The sequence below is a fragment of the Nymphalis io genome, chromosome 11 (genome assembly GCF_905147045.1).
Source record: "Nymphalis io chromosome 11, ilAglIoxx1.1, whole genome shotgun sequence".
Lineage (NCBI taxonomy): Eukaryota > Metazoa > Arthropoda > Insecta > Lepidoptera > Nymphalidae > Nymphalis > Nymphalis io.
The window spans coordinates 4,724,236-4,743,748 of NC_065898.1; the positions used below are offsets into that span (position 1 = coordinate 4,724,236).

At 32.7% G+C, this 19,513-nt stretch overlaps 2 protein-coding genes across 3 annotated transcripts in view; both read right to left on the bottom strand.

The window, feature by feature from the left end:
• Positions 1-60: 60 nt before the first annotated feature.
• On the bottom strand, positions 61-2,067 carry LOC126771868 (NFU1 iron-sulfur cluster scaffold homolog, mitochondrial-like). The gene is made up of 5 exons (XM_050492030.1): positions 1,908-2,067; positions 1,580-1,806; positions 1,322-1,507; positions 933-1,120; positions 61-317 (listed from the first exon to the last, which is right to left on the bottom strand). The coding sequence occupies exons 1-5, from the start codon at positions 1,973-1,975 to the stop codon at positions 186-188; spliced, it is 801 nt and encodes a 266-aa protein (XP_050347987.1). The 5' UTR covers positions 1,976-2,067; the 3' UTR covers positions 61-185.
• Positions 2,068-8,317: 6,250 nt separating this feature from the next.
• Positions 8,318-19,513, bottom strand: part of LOC126771851 (protein spaetzle 3) — a 44,946-nt gene continuing 33,750 nt past the window's right edge. For both annotated transcript variants that reach the window (XM_050491991.1, XM_050491990.1), the window contains exons 4-7: positions 15,111-15,235; positions 14,519-14,716; positions 13,749-13,874; positions 8,318-8,772 (exon numbers count right to left, since the gene is read on the bottom strand). In XM_050491991.1, coding sequence (XP_050347948.1) covers positions 8,616-8,772; positions 13,749-13,874; positions 14,519-14,716; positions 15,111-15,235 — 606 coding nt within the window. In that variant the 3' untranslated portion in view covers positions 8,318-8,615. The remainder of the gene's footprint in view (positions 8,773-13,748; positions 13,875-14,518; positions 14,717-15,110; positions 15,236-19,513) is intronic.

The following is a 19,513-nucleotide window of genomic DNA, read 5'->3' on the forward strand; positions in this document are numbered from 1 at the left end:
TTACGGAATTAAATCGGGCTGAGTGAAAAAATAAGATAATAAGGTCAATAAAAAAATGGATTGAAATATTTAAGTCGACTTATTTCTAAATTCATCTATTTATTTACTAAATCAATAACTTTGTTAAGTAATAAATAAAATACAGATTTTTTCTTAAATATTTCTTATATCAAATGATTCTCATATTATTCCTGTTTTTCTTTGGTTTTGAGTTGCTCAAATTCCTTGAAAATTTTCTCACTCAACTGTTCATCTTCGTTATCAATTTGTTCAACTGCCAAAACTTCTGGTATATAAAACTGCATCATATTTTGAACCTAAAATTTTGATAGTAAAAATTTATGTAAGACATTATTTTATTGACAAGCTTATAATTTGAAGATTAATATAGGCTATGTTAATATAATTAATATTTACATGTGACGTAATTGTAGACAGAGAGAACATTGTTAGCATAGTCCCATTTTTGGAAAATGCTGGTAAAAATGAAAGAGATACTTTATATGGGGAATTTATAGACTTCAACAATGTATACACAAATTTGAATACAAAATGAAGTGTATGTGTTCTTTGTGAGATTAATATTAATTAATTGCGTAAGCTCTTTAAGAAATAAATTTCAAGTTTTCTCTTGGACCAACACCTTCAAGGATAAAAGAGAGAGAGTGTACACAAGGTCAAAATTAAAAAACTGTAAGGAATGGTCTATATTTCGTTTAGTGGCAATGTATTTTAGCAAAGATGACCAGATCATCAAGCGAACCATATGACCTGGGGCCTAATACATTGCCTGATACATTGCATTCCAATTATAATATTTATACCAAAATTAGTACTTAAATTTTAACATGTATAATATGTATTTTTAACATCCCATTGTTTATAAAAGTACAGAATTATTACTAATATGTTATAAGTACTATATAACTTACACCATTCTTAAGGGTTACAATTGAACTTGGGCATGATGAACAAGAGCCTTGCATTTTTAGGCGAAGTACACCATCTTTGAAATCGACAAAAAGGACATCCCCTCCATCTTCCTGTACTGTGGGCCTAATGCGAGTATCGAGCAGTTCTTTGATCATTTGTACAATTTCATCATCATCTTCATTGATTTCTGAAAATAGGATTTTGGATATTTTTTGTTTTAAATTGTTATAATATTAAAATTTATATGGAAAATTTTAATTCTTCACTCTTTTAAACTAAAGTAAATAAGAAATATTTAATAAGAATGTGATCAATAATCTTTATATAATTGATACTATCAAAAACTAAGAAATTATAACAGTAATATTTCAATATTAATAATCTTTACGTGTATCGCCCGAAGGTTTAACATCAGTGACAACGGGCAGTCCACTGGCAAAGAAATCCATAATTGTTGCATATATATCTGGTTTCATAAGTTTCCAATCTACATCATCATCCTGTTTTGTGACTGTAATAAAGTCTGATCCAAAGAATATGCCCTTAACTCCGTCGATGCGAAATAGCATTTTAGCTGAAATGGTAAATTAAATTAAAATATACATATTATTTCAGCATAAGATATATGCAGTAATATTTTTTTTACCTAAAGGACTACATTGTGCAGCTCCTATGTTAGGAAAATCCATAGTTTGACCAGGCTCCAAGACTTTTGTGCCAGGTAAGAATTTCAAGCTATTAGGATTTGGTGTTTCTTGTGTCTGAATAAACATTGTACGATGACTACATTTATTTAAGGAAGGCCTTTTTTGATATTCTTTCGAGGAAAAAGGCAGCTGAGATAAGCTGCTAAAGAATTTATTATCATTATAACTGAAAAATTAAAACTTGATTAATAAAAATAAAAAATATATTCGGTAATGGGTACTAAAAATATTGAGAAAATCTACTGCTAATTTATTAGTAAAACTTACTTATATACAACATATAACTTCTTACATTGATTCGAAATTCTAATAAATCGCATTGAATTTCGTAACATATTTATTTTCTAAATTGCGACGTTACACTGATATTTATTTTTCGCTTAGTGACAAAATTCATGAACTCGAGAAAAATATTTCAAATTGAAATGACATATCAAAAAGTAATGTTGCCAGTCATTTTCTTTTAAATTAAACTTTTTGGATTTAAAGCTCAAAAAAATACCGTCTCCCTAACGAGACAGGAGGCTTTGTTATTCAGTGGGACATAAATGAGTTGTTGCTTATATTATATTTCTTTAACACGAATGAAATCATTTCGTTCATAAAATAAAATAGTGACTGTTTTACCACAATTGTAGTTTTTTTTTTATAGTCGATAATACTAAAGAGCAGTCAAAGTGACATTGATTTTAATTAAATTTTACAATGAAGATTAGGGCTGCCATCCGTATGAGAGACTATAAAATATATTGTTTTTAAGGAAATGTGTAAAGCATTCAACTTAGTAAAAATATTTTTCAATTTTTTCTTTATTGTTTACAATGTTCAAAAATATTTTTTATTATTGTTAAATGTATCATACGTGGCACTCTATAGCCTTCTATAGCCCTTTTCACAAGTTTGGCCAAATTTGAGACGTCGCGCACTTTATTACAAGAATCATTTAATAATTTGAGCAATTCGTTAGCTGTAAAATGGTGTACTTGTATTATTTTCAATGTTTTGTGCACCTATTAATTCATTATTACATTTTATTGGCAGTGCTATGATGGAAGTCTGAGAAGCCAGTTTAAGATGTCTGACTTTTTGTTGGCTGGCGTTGGCATTGACAAAGCAACAAACATCATTTTACATTTAATAATAATAAACATGATGCATAAAAATCGCCAACAAAACAAAGTTTTTTTTCTCAACAGCAAATATCGGTAATCGATACTAAATATCAATTTGTGCCTATAATCGAATCGACAACCAAAATGTTACTTTGTTTATTAGGTCTTTCGTTAGTTCAATCTTTCATAATAATTCATAAAGTGAATAACCAAATGGGTTGTCAATTGTTTAAAATAATAATAAATATTTATTAACACAATAAAGTAGAATAGAATAGAATATGCTTTATTGTACACCAAAAGAGTTACAGAAACATTTTAAACACAAACACAAAAGAAACGAAAACTATTTTGTACAAAAGGCGATCTTATCGCTAAAAGAGCGATCTCTTCCAGACAACCTTTGGGTGAAGGACATGAAATAAATAAATGAATAAAGCGGTAAGGAGGTGTACTAATCATTTCAATTTTTATTTTTTAAATAAATATAAATATATATATACACAGTACTATAGCTATTTATACATACATATAAATAAATAATATATACATAAACATACACATATAATATATAATACACAACATTAAAAAAAAATGTTATTATGATAATAATAATAATTAAAAAGTCGAGATGGCCCAGTGGTAAGAACGCGTGAATCTTAACCGATGATCGCAGGTTCAAACCCGGGCTGGCACCACTGAATTTTCATGTGCTTAATTTGTGATTATAATTCATCTCGTGCTTGACGGTGAAGAAAAACATCGTGAGGAAACCTGCATGTGTCTAATTTCATCGAAATTCTGCCACATGTGTATTCCACCAACCCGCATTGGAGCAGCGTGGTGGAATAAGCTCCAAACCTTCTCCTCAAAAAGGGAGAGGAGGCCTTAGCCCAGCGGTGGGACATTAACAGGCTGTTACTGAATAATAAATAGCAATAAAGTGCGGCAGATAATAAAACAACACTGCCTGATAATTATAAAGACAAATAATATGCCTTGAGTCTGATTTTAAATGTGTTAATAGTTTGAGATTGTCTTAAGTGGAGTGGTAAAGAATTCCATAGGCGAACTGCTTGGACAGAGAAAGAATTGGTATAAAAAGAAGAAGAGTGAGAAGGAATTTTAAGAATTAGATTATTGTCAGATCGTAGAGTGCGGCCGTGCGAGTCCTTAAGGAATTCAAAACGGTGTTTAAGATAGTGCGGAGAATTTGGATGAAAAAGTATACAGTAAAGAAGAGAAAGAATATGAGTATTCCTGCGAAGACGGATTGGAAGCCACTCGAGTTTTTTGCGAAATTCAGAAATGTGGTCAAATTTGCGGAGTCCGAATATAAACCCAATACAGAGATTTTGAATACGCTCGAGTTTATTTAATTGCTCCTCTCTTAGGTCGACATAGCAGGTGTCAGCGTAATCAAGGATGGGCAGGAGGATGGCTTGAGCTAACGCAATTTTGGTAGGAATAGGTAGAAATTTACGTAATCTACGAATGGACCCAATTGAGTGAAACATCTTCCTGCTCACTTCACTTATTGTGACATCCATGAGAAATTTTCATCTATATATATTCCTAAATTTTTAACTTTGCTGCTTAATGGGATTACAGTATTGTTAAAGACAACAGGTGGCAAACAAGAATAGTCTACACGAGGTAATAATTTATAACTGCCAATTATAATACCCTGGCTTTTAATAGGATTTACTCTGAGACCAAAAGAAAGACTCCACTTTAAAATTTTGTCTAAATCAGAATTAATTAATTGAATAGTATGTGGTAGGTCAGTAATTTTGGAATGGGCATAAATTTGGAGATCGTCGGCATACAGGTGATAGGAAGAAGAGATATGTTGACTTACAGAGCTAATGAAAATTGAGAATAGAAGAGGAGATAAGACACCGCCTTGGGGAACACCGGCACTTACCGCCAACCAGTCCGAGTAAGAATCCTGGATTCGAATACGTTGACGGCGACCATTAAGATAATTATAAAACCAATTAATTACCGATGGAGATATATTAAGAGAATTTAGTATAGCCAGGAGTATGTCGAAATCTACAGTATTGAAAGCATTACTAAAATCAAGCAATGATAAAATTGTAACTTCCTGGTTATCCATAGCTAATCTGATGTCATTAGTAATCTTGACTAATGCAGTAACCGTACTATGGCAGGATCTAAAACCAGATTGAAAAAGATTTAACAGGTTGTAGGAAGACAGGAAGAGGTTAAGTTGTTGATGTACAAGACGCTCAAGAACTTTTGGAAGAAAGGGAAGGATGGAAATAGAACGATAATCACCATAAAACGAAGGATTATTTTTTTTAGATAGAGGGATTATTTGAGCATCTTTCCAGGAGTCAGGAAAGGTACAGGAATTAATGGAATTATTGAATATGCATGTTATAGCCGGAGTTAAATAATCAATAATAGGCAGGATCATTTTACGGCTAATGCAGTCAGAACCAACGGCATCAGAATTTATAGCTAAGATATTCTTCTTAACATCACATTCGGTAAAATCAGGAAAAATAAAGGGAAAAAAAGTCGGAGATGATGATGCAGAAAGTTGAATTAATGTATTAGATTTAGTTGTACTATTTATGGTAACTGAAGATGCAAATTGATGGTTAAGTTGGTTGAGATCCAGGGTACTAGTGGAGGTATCGATATGTGACTTGCCAACTCCAAGAGACTTGAGAAATTTCCAGACTCTGGAAGCGTTGTCGTCCTCAACAACAGATTTAAAAATGTGCCTTTGATATTTTTTATAATTTAATTTGTTCTTATCAGATGGATTAGACTTATATTTCACTTTTGCCAAATTTTTCTTATGCTGGAGTTCTTTAATTTTGGGAGTAATCTGCTGGTAAGTGCTTTATACGTATACGCCTAATAGGAGCATGTACGTCGTACAATTGAGTCAGAAGAGAGTTAAAAATATTAACCCACTCATTAACCGTAACACCGTACAAAGCTTCTATTCTATTCTAGCCACTTTATTTTAGCAGCATCCTCTCGCAATTGCTTCACACACATTCTTCCGAAATTGCGTTGCAGGAGAATTCTAGGTTTAGCTCTAGGAGGTCTAATTTTATAAGAAAGGAAGAGGTAGAGAAGTAAAACATAACCAACCTCAAATTTTTATTAGTTTAACTCTAACTTGTGAACTATACGTTGTTATAGATCAACTTATGATTATTTGTTTTTATGTTTGTTGACCCGGCTTTCTTTTTGATTTTTGTTTGTTAAATATTTAATCTTGACTTGGTATAACAATATATTTCACCTATGATTTTGAACTTGACGACCATATTTCAATGCGCATATATTTTTTATTATAGAAAATCTGTTTTTATATTTTATTAGTCAAGTATTTAACATTACACACACACATATATATATATATATATATATATATATATATATATATATATATATAATATTAATTTATTATTTTTTAATTTGTATACATATTTATGTGTATTAATTTGCTGTTAAGAGTTTTTTTTAGATTCCAAGTGGAGCATTATTCTGTTACAAATGTTGGGTTTGTGTTACACGAATTATAAATTTTGACGAAGGAGTCATAAAAGCATTATAAGATACAGTGATGGTAATTCTAATGTCTTTGTTGCCAAGTATAACTCTTACAAAGGCTTTCTCATGCACTGCCCGAAGGCCTGGAGAAAAATGAATCAAGAATTTATCATGATAAGTTTTGGGTAGTATAATAGAAGACATAATGATGAAGAGATGAACGTTTTATGTCACATTTTTAAACTTTTTGAATGTGTTACATCATTTACATAATAAGTAATGGTACCTTCAGCTCTCATGTTTTAAAAATGGCCTATGTACACGAATAATCAACTAAAAAACATAAAACCTCAAACTATTTGAAATCGTCTTTTTTCATGACATATTTTTATGCACTTTGTATTTAAATATAGAAATTAAAGACATAAGTGAAAAATCACATATTCCTCATGATGGAAGGTAATGTTATGTACGGTGGGGGAGACACGGTACAGCCAACCTTACGTCAATGGCCAGTTATGGAGAAACAAATTAAACCAGAACTATCAAATCAAAAACTGCAGGGTAGCAATTGTGTTTGGTGCAGATAATCTTCAATAACGTTACAGTAGTATGCGCAAGCGATCCTGTGATGTGACGGAAAGGATACCGCTGGTTTTTAAGTAGAAAATCCAATGCAACGTTTGACACCTGCAAGTCCTACATACCTTCATTTCCTACATTCCCCCATTTCATGTGGGGGAAATGCATATTGCTGTTTGGTGGTAGAATATGTGATGAGTGGGTTCCTACACAGAGGGACTTACTAAAAAACAAAGTAAAAAAGTTAAGGTTGGAATGAATTTTACCTATAATTAATTACTTCAACAAATCTGAAAATATATCGATGTCTTTATCGACTTTAAAATTTTAGTTGATATCGATTTTATACCAGGAAATCTTCAGACAATAAGTAAGGGAAGTAAACACTCTTAGGATACGCTTAATTACTATACACTGAAGTTTTGTAGAGCAGGTGAATTATAAAATATTATAAAAGGTGGAATTCAATTTTATCAGAACAAAAAAGAATTTTAATCATGACTTAATTCTTTTGTAACATGGAACGAAGTTATATAAGTAAATTTCAAAATTTTAATCAAAAATATTAACAGTTTGAGTAACTGATAAACCATTCTAATTTGTCAAATTTTAGAACCAGCATATACCATCATATATTCATGTTTTGTCATAAACATAATATATTTATAGGGTTTTATTAAAACAACTTTTTATAATTGGATGTCTATAATTACAAAGAAGAATACAGCAAACTAAAAAGTATCTTATATGAATATATCTTACTAAATAGGCCTATTATATATATTTTTACAATAGGTACCATTCGGAAATAAGAATGACATATAAAATATTAACTATGCTGTTATAATTTTGTTATATATTTAGTTAATCTATAATTTGCACATAATATTATAGAAACTTTGCTGCATTTATAAATTCTGTAATGAAAATTATTAATAAGGATTTATAACATTTTTATTTATCACAAATATATAAAAATATTATATATTTTTATACGTTGTTTAATATGCTCCTAAATCTGATAATTATATATATCGTAGCTATTATAGTTAAATATATATATCGATCACGATTCATATTTGTATTACTTATGATTAAATAAAATTAAAAAAAAAAACAAGACGGCAGTGTATATAGGTTAGGAATAATACGACAAGTCAATTTTTTTTACACTGTCATTGCAATATATTATTTTAAGTAATAAAATTAACCTCATAGCAGAAAAAATTGTGTTCTTTGTTGAACATATTTTTATTATTTTACCTGATCAAGGAGTCATCGTACCTACATTGGGTTTAAAATTAAATTATATATAAGATATTTAACATTGATCAAATAGCTTCATTAATAGTAAATGAACACATTAAATTTAGGACTTTCATATATTCTATAGGTACCGATTGGTAGCTGGAGTATATATTTAAATTAAACAATAGGAGATTTCTTTAAGATATTCTTAAGGATTTATTTAATAAGTATACAAAATTATAAAAATCTAAGACTTAATATAAATATTTAATTAATAGCTCTCATTAATATAGTAATTACAAATAAAACAGTTTAATAAAGTCAATATTTTAGAATTCATATATATAATATACATTATATATTTTTTAAATTTTAAAACAAGGCGGCAGATATTATTCAACATATGCCTATTTTTCAAGAAAAAAAATATCATGTTAACATTATATTGACCAATAATTAAAAATAATTTGATATTACTATAATTTATAATCTATGGCTTGCATCGGCACACGCAGCACGATGGGAATAAAAACCAGTCCATGAATATGCCAGCACAGTCGTCATTGGGGTCATAGGCCAGCAATCGATGCCATTTGTACTTCTGTTCACACCCGCAATCGCCTGAACATCTCGAGGTAGATTTTTTGCTATTAAAAAAATACATTTTTAATATAAAATACATTTTTAAGATAATTTGGTGTTATATTGTTCACCTAACATTCTCGTTTCACTTTTAACATATTACGTCATATCATTTATTAAAAAAAAAAGGTTTGAGAGGTTATCTCGTGATTATCATAATATAACACATTTGAAAAAATTTTAAAGTAAATGTAATATTACAAATATATTATTATATTTTATCTGCATTCACTATTTGATGTAAGGATTCGCGATAGCTATTTATTATATGCAATGCCTGCATCAAAATCGAACTAGTTAGTAATTGTTAAATAAAATTATTCAGACATAGTATTATTTTTTAATTTAATTTTTGTACACTTAAACATAAACATTTTACGCAATGACATTTCAGAAAACAATGTTGCTCTTAGCATTTAATCAGACCTGCTTAAAATAAACCGGTTATACCAAAGAGAAAGTCTAAAGAAAGTGAAAATAACAAAATAGGTGCAATAATAAATGTATTCTTGCGTATATTTCAATACTAGCTAGTTAACCGTCCAGGATATTACAATGATAGCTAGTTGACGGGGGCAGAATTGTTAGTAAAAAAAGTTTATATCGTAATTAATGGTTTACGCGGTACACCTCTGTAAAGCTCCACAGCCCACTCTATATGATTTTTTCTGACATCTTCACCATTTATTGTCATATATCAGGACATCTAAACCTTCCTCACAAATCATTCCGTCCATGGATGATAACCGTATGAAAATCCATTCGGTAGTTAATCGCGTTTAGATAGACAGACAGACGCGGTGGTTTGTTTTATAACATCAATTGATGGTTAACTTTGGGCTCTAGATACAAACAAAAAACATTTAGCTTAAATAGTATTATAAAAATAAAATATACATATCGTTAAAACAAATTACATTAGGTAGCTTTAATAAAATACACTTCAATGTTGGTATTTGAGACATTAAATATATAAATAATCCTAAACCTAATATATTCACCGTATTTGGTTTTATTTGACATTCTGCATTCCAATTGATCTAGTCATACATTTTATCACTAGGCCATTATAAGTAGTATTTCGTTGGAATAGATTATAATATTTCAACTTTAGAAGAACTAGTGCGTATTCTTTTTTTTATAGAATAGGAAGGTGGACGAGCATATGGGCCACCTGATGGTAAGTGGTCACCAAACGCCCTTAGACATTGGCATTGTAAGAAATGTCAACCATCGCTTATTCAATCTTCTATTTTTATTTATTGGTTATTATAATTTATATATCTGAGATTAAGATGAGATTTTATTTCTCGGTAAAAACTTTTAAATCTATAATATTATTATAAATGAGAAATTTGTCTGTCTCTTACGCTTTCACGGTTAAACCACTGAGTCGATTTTGATAAAATTTGGTATGAAGCAAAGTTGGACGCCAAGGGAGAACATAAGACTATTTTTTATACCTAGCACTAATATATAGACAAAAACTATTTATGGGTATATAAATTAAAATCGTTACTATAAAAGTATGATTATAGCAAAGCATTCTCATTTTAAAAAAGAAACCTATGACTTTTTAAATTTATTTTGCATAAAAAATACAAATGGATATGTTGTGGAATGTAATAAATAAAAAAAAAGATATTGGGAACATGTCTGGCATTTATATCGATATAAATTTCCGACGCTGTCGTCTTATCCCAAAATAATGTATGGACGTAGTTTTATAAATAATACTTATAAATTTAACAGAGACTAACCAATATTTAACATGCAATAGTGCAATTGTCTATGTACAAGTACAGGAGCAGTGTCTATATCACTTTCATAGCCTGACGAAATTTTTTGGCTGGCACCAAATTCAAGTCTTTAAGATTGTAATATGTAGCCGTACAAACCAACCGATATTAAATTGAGGTATTGTTATATATGCCAGCGCCTATGTTCGAACATGCTTCATACCAAATTTCAATTTCAAAAGGTGAACTCTCTATTCTCTAACTCTTATAATCCGATGGGACGGCAATTCGACACGACCGGAAAAAGTTCAGCCGAAAGACCAACGGCTTTACGTGCTTTCGGAGGCAAGGGAGTGTTTTTTTTTTTCAGCCTTTTGCCGTCCACTGCTGGACGAAAGCCTCCCCCATAGAACGCCAACCATCCCGATCTTGGGCAGTCCGCATCCATCCCGAACCTGCCACCTTTTTTAAATCGTCGGCCCATCTTGTCACAGGGCGTCCTACACTACGTTTGCCTAAGCGTGGTCTCCACTCCAACACGTGTCGGCTCCATAGGCCATCAATGCGCCTGGAGACATGACAAGCCCACTTCCACTTCAGCGAGCTAATTCTAAGCGCGATGTCGGTGACTTTAGTTCTCTGGCGAATGTCCTCATTTCGGATTCTATCTGCCAGAGAAACCCCAAGCATCGCGCGTTCCATTGCTCGCTGAGCGACCCTAAATTGGTGGACCAGTCCTACGGTAAGTGTCCACGTTTCGGCACCGTAAGTCATTACAGGTAGGACGCACTGATTGAAGACCCTGGTCTTAAGCGACTGTGGGATCGACGATTCAAAAATATGACGTAACTTCCCGAATGCCGCCCAGCCCAAACGTATTCTTCTTTTAGCCTCCTTCTCAAAGTTGTGCCGGCCAAGTTGTATAGTTTGGTCCAGGTAGATATATTCCTGCACAACTTTAAGTGGAGAGCCATTTACGACCACTGGTCTCGGGAATACATGACGGTTTGCCATAATTTTGGTCTTTTCAATGTTCATCCCGAGACCTACTTGTCTTGAAGAATCGCTCAGGCTGTTTAGCATCTCTTCCAAATCCTGCAGAGTCTCCGCCATGATGACAATGTCGTCGGCAAATCGCAGATGTGTAATGTGTTGGCCATTTATATCAATGCCGCGTCCGTTCCAATCGAGCGTCTTGAAGACGTCCTCCAATGCATTGGTAAAGAGTTTCGGTGATATTACATCTCCCTGTCTTACCCCGCGATGCAATTGGATTGGTCTTGTGCTCTGATCTTGTACTTGGACGGTCATGGTTGCGGCTTCGTACAAACACTTTACCACCTGGACATACCGACAGTCAATTAGGCATCTCTGCATGGATTCCAGAACAGCCCAGGTCTCGATGGTATCGAAGGCTTTTTCGTAGTCCACAAATGCTAGGCATAGAGGCTGATTATATTCCTCGGTCTTCTGTATTATTTGCCTTAGTGTGTGTATGTGGTCTACGGTACTGAAGCCTTTTCGAAACCCAGCCTGCTCCACGGGTTGGAAGTCATCGAATTTTCGGGCAAGACGATTCGTGATTACCCTCGAAAACAATTTGTAAACATGGCTTAAAAGTGAAATGGGGCGGTAGTTTTTCAGAAGAGCTTTATCGCCCTTCTTGAAAAACAGCACCACCACACTTCTGCTCCATGTCTTCGGTGTTATACCATTGTGGAGGACGGAATTAAAGATGTTAGCCAGCTCTCTCAGAACTGGTGTGCCTCCTGCTTTGAGAAGCTCTGAGGTAATTCCGTCATCTCCTGGAGCCTTTTTGTTTCCAAGTTGCCCGAGAGCAATCCTAATCTCGCCCAAATCGATGTCGGGAAGATCGTCTGATACACTCCCTTACCCCCCTGCTAAGGGAGTGTACTCACTTCCAATTTTCAGACTTCGGGCTGTTACTGAGAATTTTTGACAGAAAAACCTAATAACTTTTTATTGGCCCGACTTGGGAATTGAACCCAGGACCTTCAAGTCTGTGGTCTTACATATAGTCACAAGACTAACGAGGCAGTCATATTAGGTCCTTACATATGAAATTAGCGTTCTGTCGTACCGACCACTTTGATCTGAAATATCTCCTCTTTGGTTTCAGATTCAAATTTATAAATTCATTTAGCTGGTACATTTGAGTTTTGAAAACAGTCATTCATTTGTTTTTCCTCATTATTTTTTTCTTTGGCGTCGCTTATTACCACACAATGGAAAACATGAAATATCGGTATATTTACGAGTACGAGTTCTACCGTCGCACCAGTGCTGCAGAACCAGCTCGAAGGATTAATGATATGTACGGCGCTGGTGTTGCAAAAGAAAGAACGTTACGTTTTTGGTTTCAAAGTTTTCGTTCTGGAAATTTTGACCTTCAGAACCAACCCCGTGGGCGGCCAGAGGCCAAAGTGGAAAATGAAGAATTAAAGGCTATTGTGGAAGCGGATCCATCACAAAGCACTTCAGATATAGCTGCAGGCTTCGGGGTAAGTGATAAAACTGTCCACTCCTCAAATCCACTAGAAGCAAATCGGGAAAGTAAAAAAACTTGAACGATGGGTACCTCATGAGTGAATCGAACTTGCAAACACGCGTCGACTGCTGTGTTACTTTGCTCAACCGACACAATAATGAAGGGATTGTAAATCCAATCATTACTTGTGATGAAAAGTGGATACTATACGATAATCGGAAGCGCTCGTCGCAATGGCTGAACCCTGGAGACCCAGCCAAATCCTGCCCTAAACGAAAATATTCTCAGAAAAAGTTACTTGTGAGTGTTTGGTGGACTAGCGCCGGTGTCGTTCACTACAGCTGTCTATTGTCAGCAACTGTAAACCATGAAGGAAGAACTAGCCGCTAAACAACCGAGATTGGTCAATCTTTCTAGGCCACTGCTGCTTCACAAAAACGCAAGACCACACACTGCACAACAAACAACTACTAAGTTAGATGAGATTCAATTGGAATGTCTGCGACAGCCACCGATGCGGCAGTCCAAGCCACCTTCATAGAGTTTATTGATTCTCGCCCCCATGGTTTTTTAGTAAAGGGATCAATGAACTACCTTTGAGACGGCAGAACTGCATAGATAACAACGGTGCATACTTTGAATAATTAAATATATTTTACAAAAAAAAAATATTCCTCCCGTACAAAACGCCAATTTCATACGTCAGGACGTAATATTTAGGAGACTGATTTACCTGCAAACTTCTTGATGTATAGCTTGTTCGAAATGCATAGTGTTGACTATTGCTCGTAACTTCCTCGCCGAGTTAAGCGCCCAATACGGTGTCATTATTTCTGTTTTACTTTCGCAGGCGTCTATCCTGCAAAAATATATTTTCATATTATGATTCCAGTTTAACTTTTTTTTAATGATTAATATTCCTATTTACCCCTGCAATTAAGCGCACGGGATCGAATCAGCGATTTATAACATCGCTAGGCAGATAATATAAGTACGAGAAAATAATATTGCAGTTTGGCGTAAAAGTAACCGAGGTTGTGTGATACCTCTCTATGAACCTATCAGTAGCAAAGTGTTTTCAAATATCTCGGCGAAATGCCTCAACAAATAGATTTGACATTGGGACTTAGAACACGTGAGATATCACTTTGAGCAATTTATTTCCTGCAAGCTGCAATAAAATTAATGTTCCCGACATCACACATAACCGTTTTTGGGAATAAGAGTCGCTTCTTCTCTTTCAGATCTCCGTTTAACTTTGAACCAATATTATTATAATTTGAAAGAATTTTGACATTAACCATGATATGATTTGAAATACATATACCAATTATTTTTACAACACGTACGGACACGGTATACTTTTTAATATCTTTCATTGTCACTAACAATGACTCATGTGCTGCGTGACGTCATAGTTTTGCGGGATTGATTACAAAAGAAAGATTCTAGATTCTAGAGTGAGGTGTGTTTAGAGAGCAAAAACTTATTTAGTTTACGTACCTCCCAGTATTGTTGACTGACTGTGTGTCAGGTAATGAAGGCTTTGTCTGCCGAGCATGTCGGAAGTAGGAGTCCCCAGAATGCATGTCAGGTACACCCGGAGCTCTACGCACTCTGTTTCCCCCCGGTATTGTAAATGATCCGTACATTCGCTTTATTAACGCTTTATTCTCATCTATGAAAGTTTCGATTTTATCTCTGAAAAAAAAAAATGGTAATGAGTTCTCGCTGCCAGTAAATTTGTTTTTATATTGTGTGTCTTATATAATTTGTATAAATGTTTATATAAAAAATAACATTGTTTGATTGTACTTGATCCAATTGATGGTCGAATAAGAGGCGTAGTATAACGAATAACTTTATGTTTTTTTTAAGTATCTGTCCCTACTCATAGATAAGATGAGGAAGAAAAATTTGCAAATAGGGTGTTAAGAAATTTTTAAGGACAAGTTAATAAAAATTACGACATCAAGGTAGAAATAAATAGCTTTTTAAACACAATCAAATTAATCTAATTTTAAAGTTACCAAATACTTAAGTATCTACCTATTTTAATCATTTTTTTAAAATAAATTAGCGAAACAATACTTACATAGGATACGTATTACCGGCGGTCGGACAATAGAGTTGAAAATTTCGTTTCACGCAAGGCACTCCTCGGATAATTTGACCTTGAAGCTCGTAGCCCAAGGCTAGTGACAGGGCGGTCCATAGGATCTAAAAAAAACAGTAATTTATGTGAAATACAATGTAGTTAGCACAACTATCAAAGAGTATGATTTTATTTCGATATTTGTGAATGGAGTAGTACGTGTGGAACTTATGTGGTATTTATACACAGTACAGTAGAATTTGCACAATACGCACGACGGCGGTGTCTTTGATACATACATACTCATTTATATTGCCTATGTACACGTATAAATTATCACAATTTAATTATTGCAAATTAAAGAGCAGTACCATATTTCTCAATGTTCAATACAGTAGCTTAAAACTATGCCATAAAAAAATTATAAGTTAAAATAAATTTAAATTGTATTTATAACAAAAAAAATCTTTTGAAATCGTCACTTATTACAAGATTAAATTAATCCGTTGGCAAGGTTTATATAGAAAATAATCGGCAAGAAACTCAGTTGTAAGGTACTCTTTTCTGCCAATTAAACTAAGTAAATTAATTAATTAAATGGAGAAGAAAACATTAAGGAATAGCATCGGGAATACCTCATTACCCAGGCAAACACTACTGACCTTTCAGGTGCTTAATTAATGTTAATAATTAATTAGTCTCGTAAATGTTAAGGAAAACATCGTGAGGAAACCTGCATGTGTTAAATCCTAGATGTGAATCAACCCGCACGAGCTATGTAGGCTCAATGATAGTTATTCCTCAAGAGGAGAAAAGGCTTTTGGCAAGCAATAGTAATATTTACAGGAGGTAACTTTACTTTCTTTACACAAAAATTCCCAAGGGGTCTTGGAACCATAACTCAATACTTTCGGTTCAAATGCACGTTTTTCTTTCATTAAGTCGGTAACATATAACTGAATATATGCGTATATATAATTTAATTTATATTAAGCTATAGCGACCATAACCAGGGCCGGATTATGCCCAGTAGAGATCACCAGACAATGCAAATCTCACTTTAGGTAGGTAGATTTAGTAAGATTTAATGAGTAAGTCTGTAAAGATATCATGTAGGTAGAATTTAAACTTGGAACCAACAAAAAAAATATCGTCGTTAATACAATAAAATAGCTCATGAAAGGTAGTATATTAAATTTTGTCATCAAAATCTTGTCTGAGAAAGACACAACCCACACACAAAATTTAGCGCCGGGCTCATAAACACTTGTCTACATAGCTTATATATCCATAATCTGGGTATGAACTTACTATATCTCGAGAATTTAAGCTGTGGGGACGTGAAAGATTTCTGTTTAATTTTACCAAGTACTCGACACGCATTTTCATAAATATAATTTAAATAAGACTATAAACACGTAAATAAGCAAATAAAATGTAAGTCAGTCGTCTATTATAGTATTTCAAATTATATAACTATACTCACATTGACCGACGTAAAATAACGTTTATCCATGTTCGCTACCGGTTTTATTGTTTAATTAACACGTCTCGCTTCCTAAAAGTGTACTAATTATATAAAACAATCTAAAACAATTCGGCCATAAGCAACTCGCGAAAAAAAGACGCTATTCGCTGTGCGCCATTGTACACAGTAACTTAAGATCCTAAGACACATCCGGTGATATTCGCGCCGTGACGCAATTACGGTTCATTCTATTTTGTTAGATTGCACTTATATATTATTAAATATAAATTAATTTACAGAAATTAGTTTAAAGAATTTAATATTTAAAGTTACGAGAAATAGTTTTAAAGAAAAACTTGTTTGAGTGACACGAGTTAAATTTCAAGGTCGTATTGTAGGTAACTTAATTTTTTAATTTAAATGCAACTTTTCATGTGTAACGCTCGAAGAAAAGTTTACTTCTGATATGTTTAACGGGATTCACAGGCTTGCAACTATTTAAATATAAGATAAAAGAAAAAGGTTAGTTTTATTTATTTCACGTTTTTTTAACTCGCACAGTTTCAAAGTATTTCTCTATTTGAATAAATATGAATCGCTATTGCGCAAAAAGGACTGATATAAAATGATTTTTACATTCATATACGTCTTCCTATCGGACTGTAAATCAAAACAGTGTGAAGGAAACATTAAAGCGCTGAGAATTATAATAGCAGGACACACACACAGTGAATACGTAAATAATAGATATATCTTACTCAATATAAATATCGTCAACATTGCATGTAAATATATTTTATGAATCGGCTGCTCGTCCCGACTTCGTACGGGCAAAATCGAAGATCGTCACATTCAATCCAATCTAACTCATACAGTGACCCATTCAAATACAGAAAGATACATCAAAATTTGACGAGTCGTTTAGCGTGGTTGGTAGGTACCTGCCTTTCACGCCGAAGGTTGTGGGTTCGATTCCCACCCAGGACAGACATTTGTGTGCATGAACATGTCTGTTTGTCCTGAGTCTGGGTGTAATTATTTATATAAGTATGTATTTACAAAAGAAAAGTAGTATATGTAGTATATCAGTTGTCTGGTTTCCATGGCACAAGCTCTGCTTAATTTGGGATCAGATGGCCGTGTGTGAATAAAGTCCCAGGATATTATTATTATTATTATAAAATCGGTCCAGCCGTTTGAAAGGAGTTCAGTGACAACAGTAGCTACACGTGTACTGAAGAATTATATATACATATAAAGATTTATTGAACTGTAACAACGGTTTGTGCGCAATAGACGGTCGTTTCGTTAAAGTGATGTATTCTTATTTTGAATGTCAAATCAATAATGAAAGAAAGAGCGAAAGCAGTTTTTATCAAAACAACGTTTATAAATATGGCCGTAAATGATTAATGATTGCAAGATTTAAATTCGTGCTCATTTTTTAAATATATTGTTGATATTTGATATCGAAATTTAAATGAAAAACTAGATCCAGCCATTTATTTGTTAAGTTGCTGTTATGTAGCAATTTAAAGCAATTCTCTATATTATTAGCGTCAGGTCTATGAATAACCTTGCTTGCTAAAATAAATTTGCATACATAACTAGAAAAAAGTCTTTAATGTGGCTTAGAGACTTATTATCTAACTAACTTTATCATTTATGGATTTTACGTAATTGTAATTATTTCTATTAATAAAATAGAAAACAAACTATGCGCTGACGTCACTTCTTTAAAGGAAAGAAACTTTACAAAGTAATAAAAATAAAATAATTTAATATATTCAAGTGTCGTATTTGTTTTTCAAAGGAAATATGTTCAATAAATAATTTATCAAGAGTTTGCATTAAAGGAAACACGTGTGCATGAAAAATTTTACCCTTTTCACACTTAATGATAATTTTGTTTCATGTATTTATATTTTTAAGAAGTATTCAACTACCAATTATAAATTTTCATATTATATTAGTGGAATTAGTTCGAGATAAAACTACTTATCTGTTTAATGTTCGTGTGTTGTGTTAAAAGAAAATGTTAACGATTTTTTTTTACCACCACTTTTTTATTTGTATATTTACATAGAAAAATAAGCAAAGAAATGTGGCCATAACGACACGCCCGATCGATACGAATACCATTGATGATTATTGAAAGAAAATGCGAAGTAAAATAAATAAAAACATACAATTCAATTAGTAAGAAATAAAAATATTTATTTATTCACTTATATTAAAATAGGTATCATGCAGCGACGAAGAGGGCGCATGAGAGCGTTATACACTTTGACGTCATTATATACGAGTCAGTCTTATCCCCAAAGCGCACCTAATAGATGCTTACATCACAATCCAACAAATTATACCCACAGGCTTCTAACATGCAGTGTTTATTTGTTTAGGGGTTGCATCGGTCACCTTATGCGTAGAGGAAATGTTTTTTATATACTTAATTGTTATATGTATGTATATATTTTTTAATTATTTAATGATATTTATTATTTCTAGACGCCCATTTAGAACTTTAGAGAGCTTAATGTACAGTCAAGTGCATGTTACATTAAATTTGTTATACTTTGGTAGTTGAAAATTGTTGAAAGTTAATAAAAATAAAAAGCATTTGTCGATGTCTTTTTTTATACTTAACATTTATATGTTTACATTTTTCAAAACTTTCTCAATTAAACTAATACAATCGCTATAAAAATAAATAGTATTGTCTATTTAAGGTAACATGTAACCGCAGCCTTAGGCCGTAAGGTTTCAAATGAAATTAAAGTGGACAGAAGAAACTGCGAACACGCCATTATTTATTTGTATTGTAGTAAGTATTCAGCATGTGCAACCGTCTTTATACTATTAAATCCCAATAGAGTTCAATACCCGCATTATATAACACAAACACATAATTGTGTATATCTCGAGATAAATATCA

Bases quoted from the DNA above. Each gene is read 5' to 3' on its own strand.
- LOC126771868 (XM_050492030.1), bottom strand. From the start codon at position 1,975: ATGTTACGAAATTCAATGCGATTTATTAGAATTTCGAATCAATGTAAG. The intron at 1,508-1,579 runs GTAAAAAAAATA...TTACCATTTCAG, and splicing joins TGCACAATGTAGTCCTTTAG to CTAAAATGCTATTTCGCATC. The intron at 1,121-1,321 runs GTAAAGATTATT...TCCTATTTTCAG, and splicing joins TAAACCTTCGGGCGATACAC to AAATCAATGAAGATGATGAT.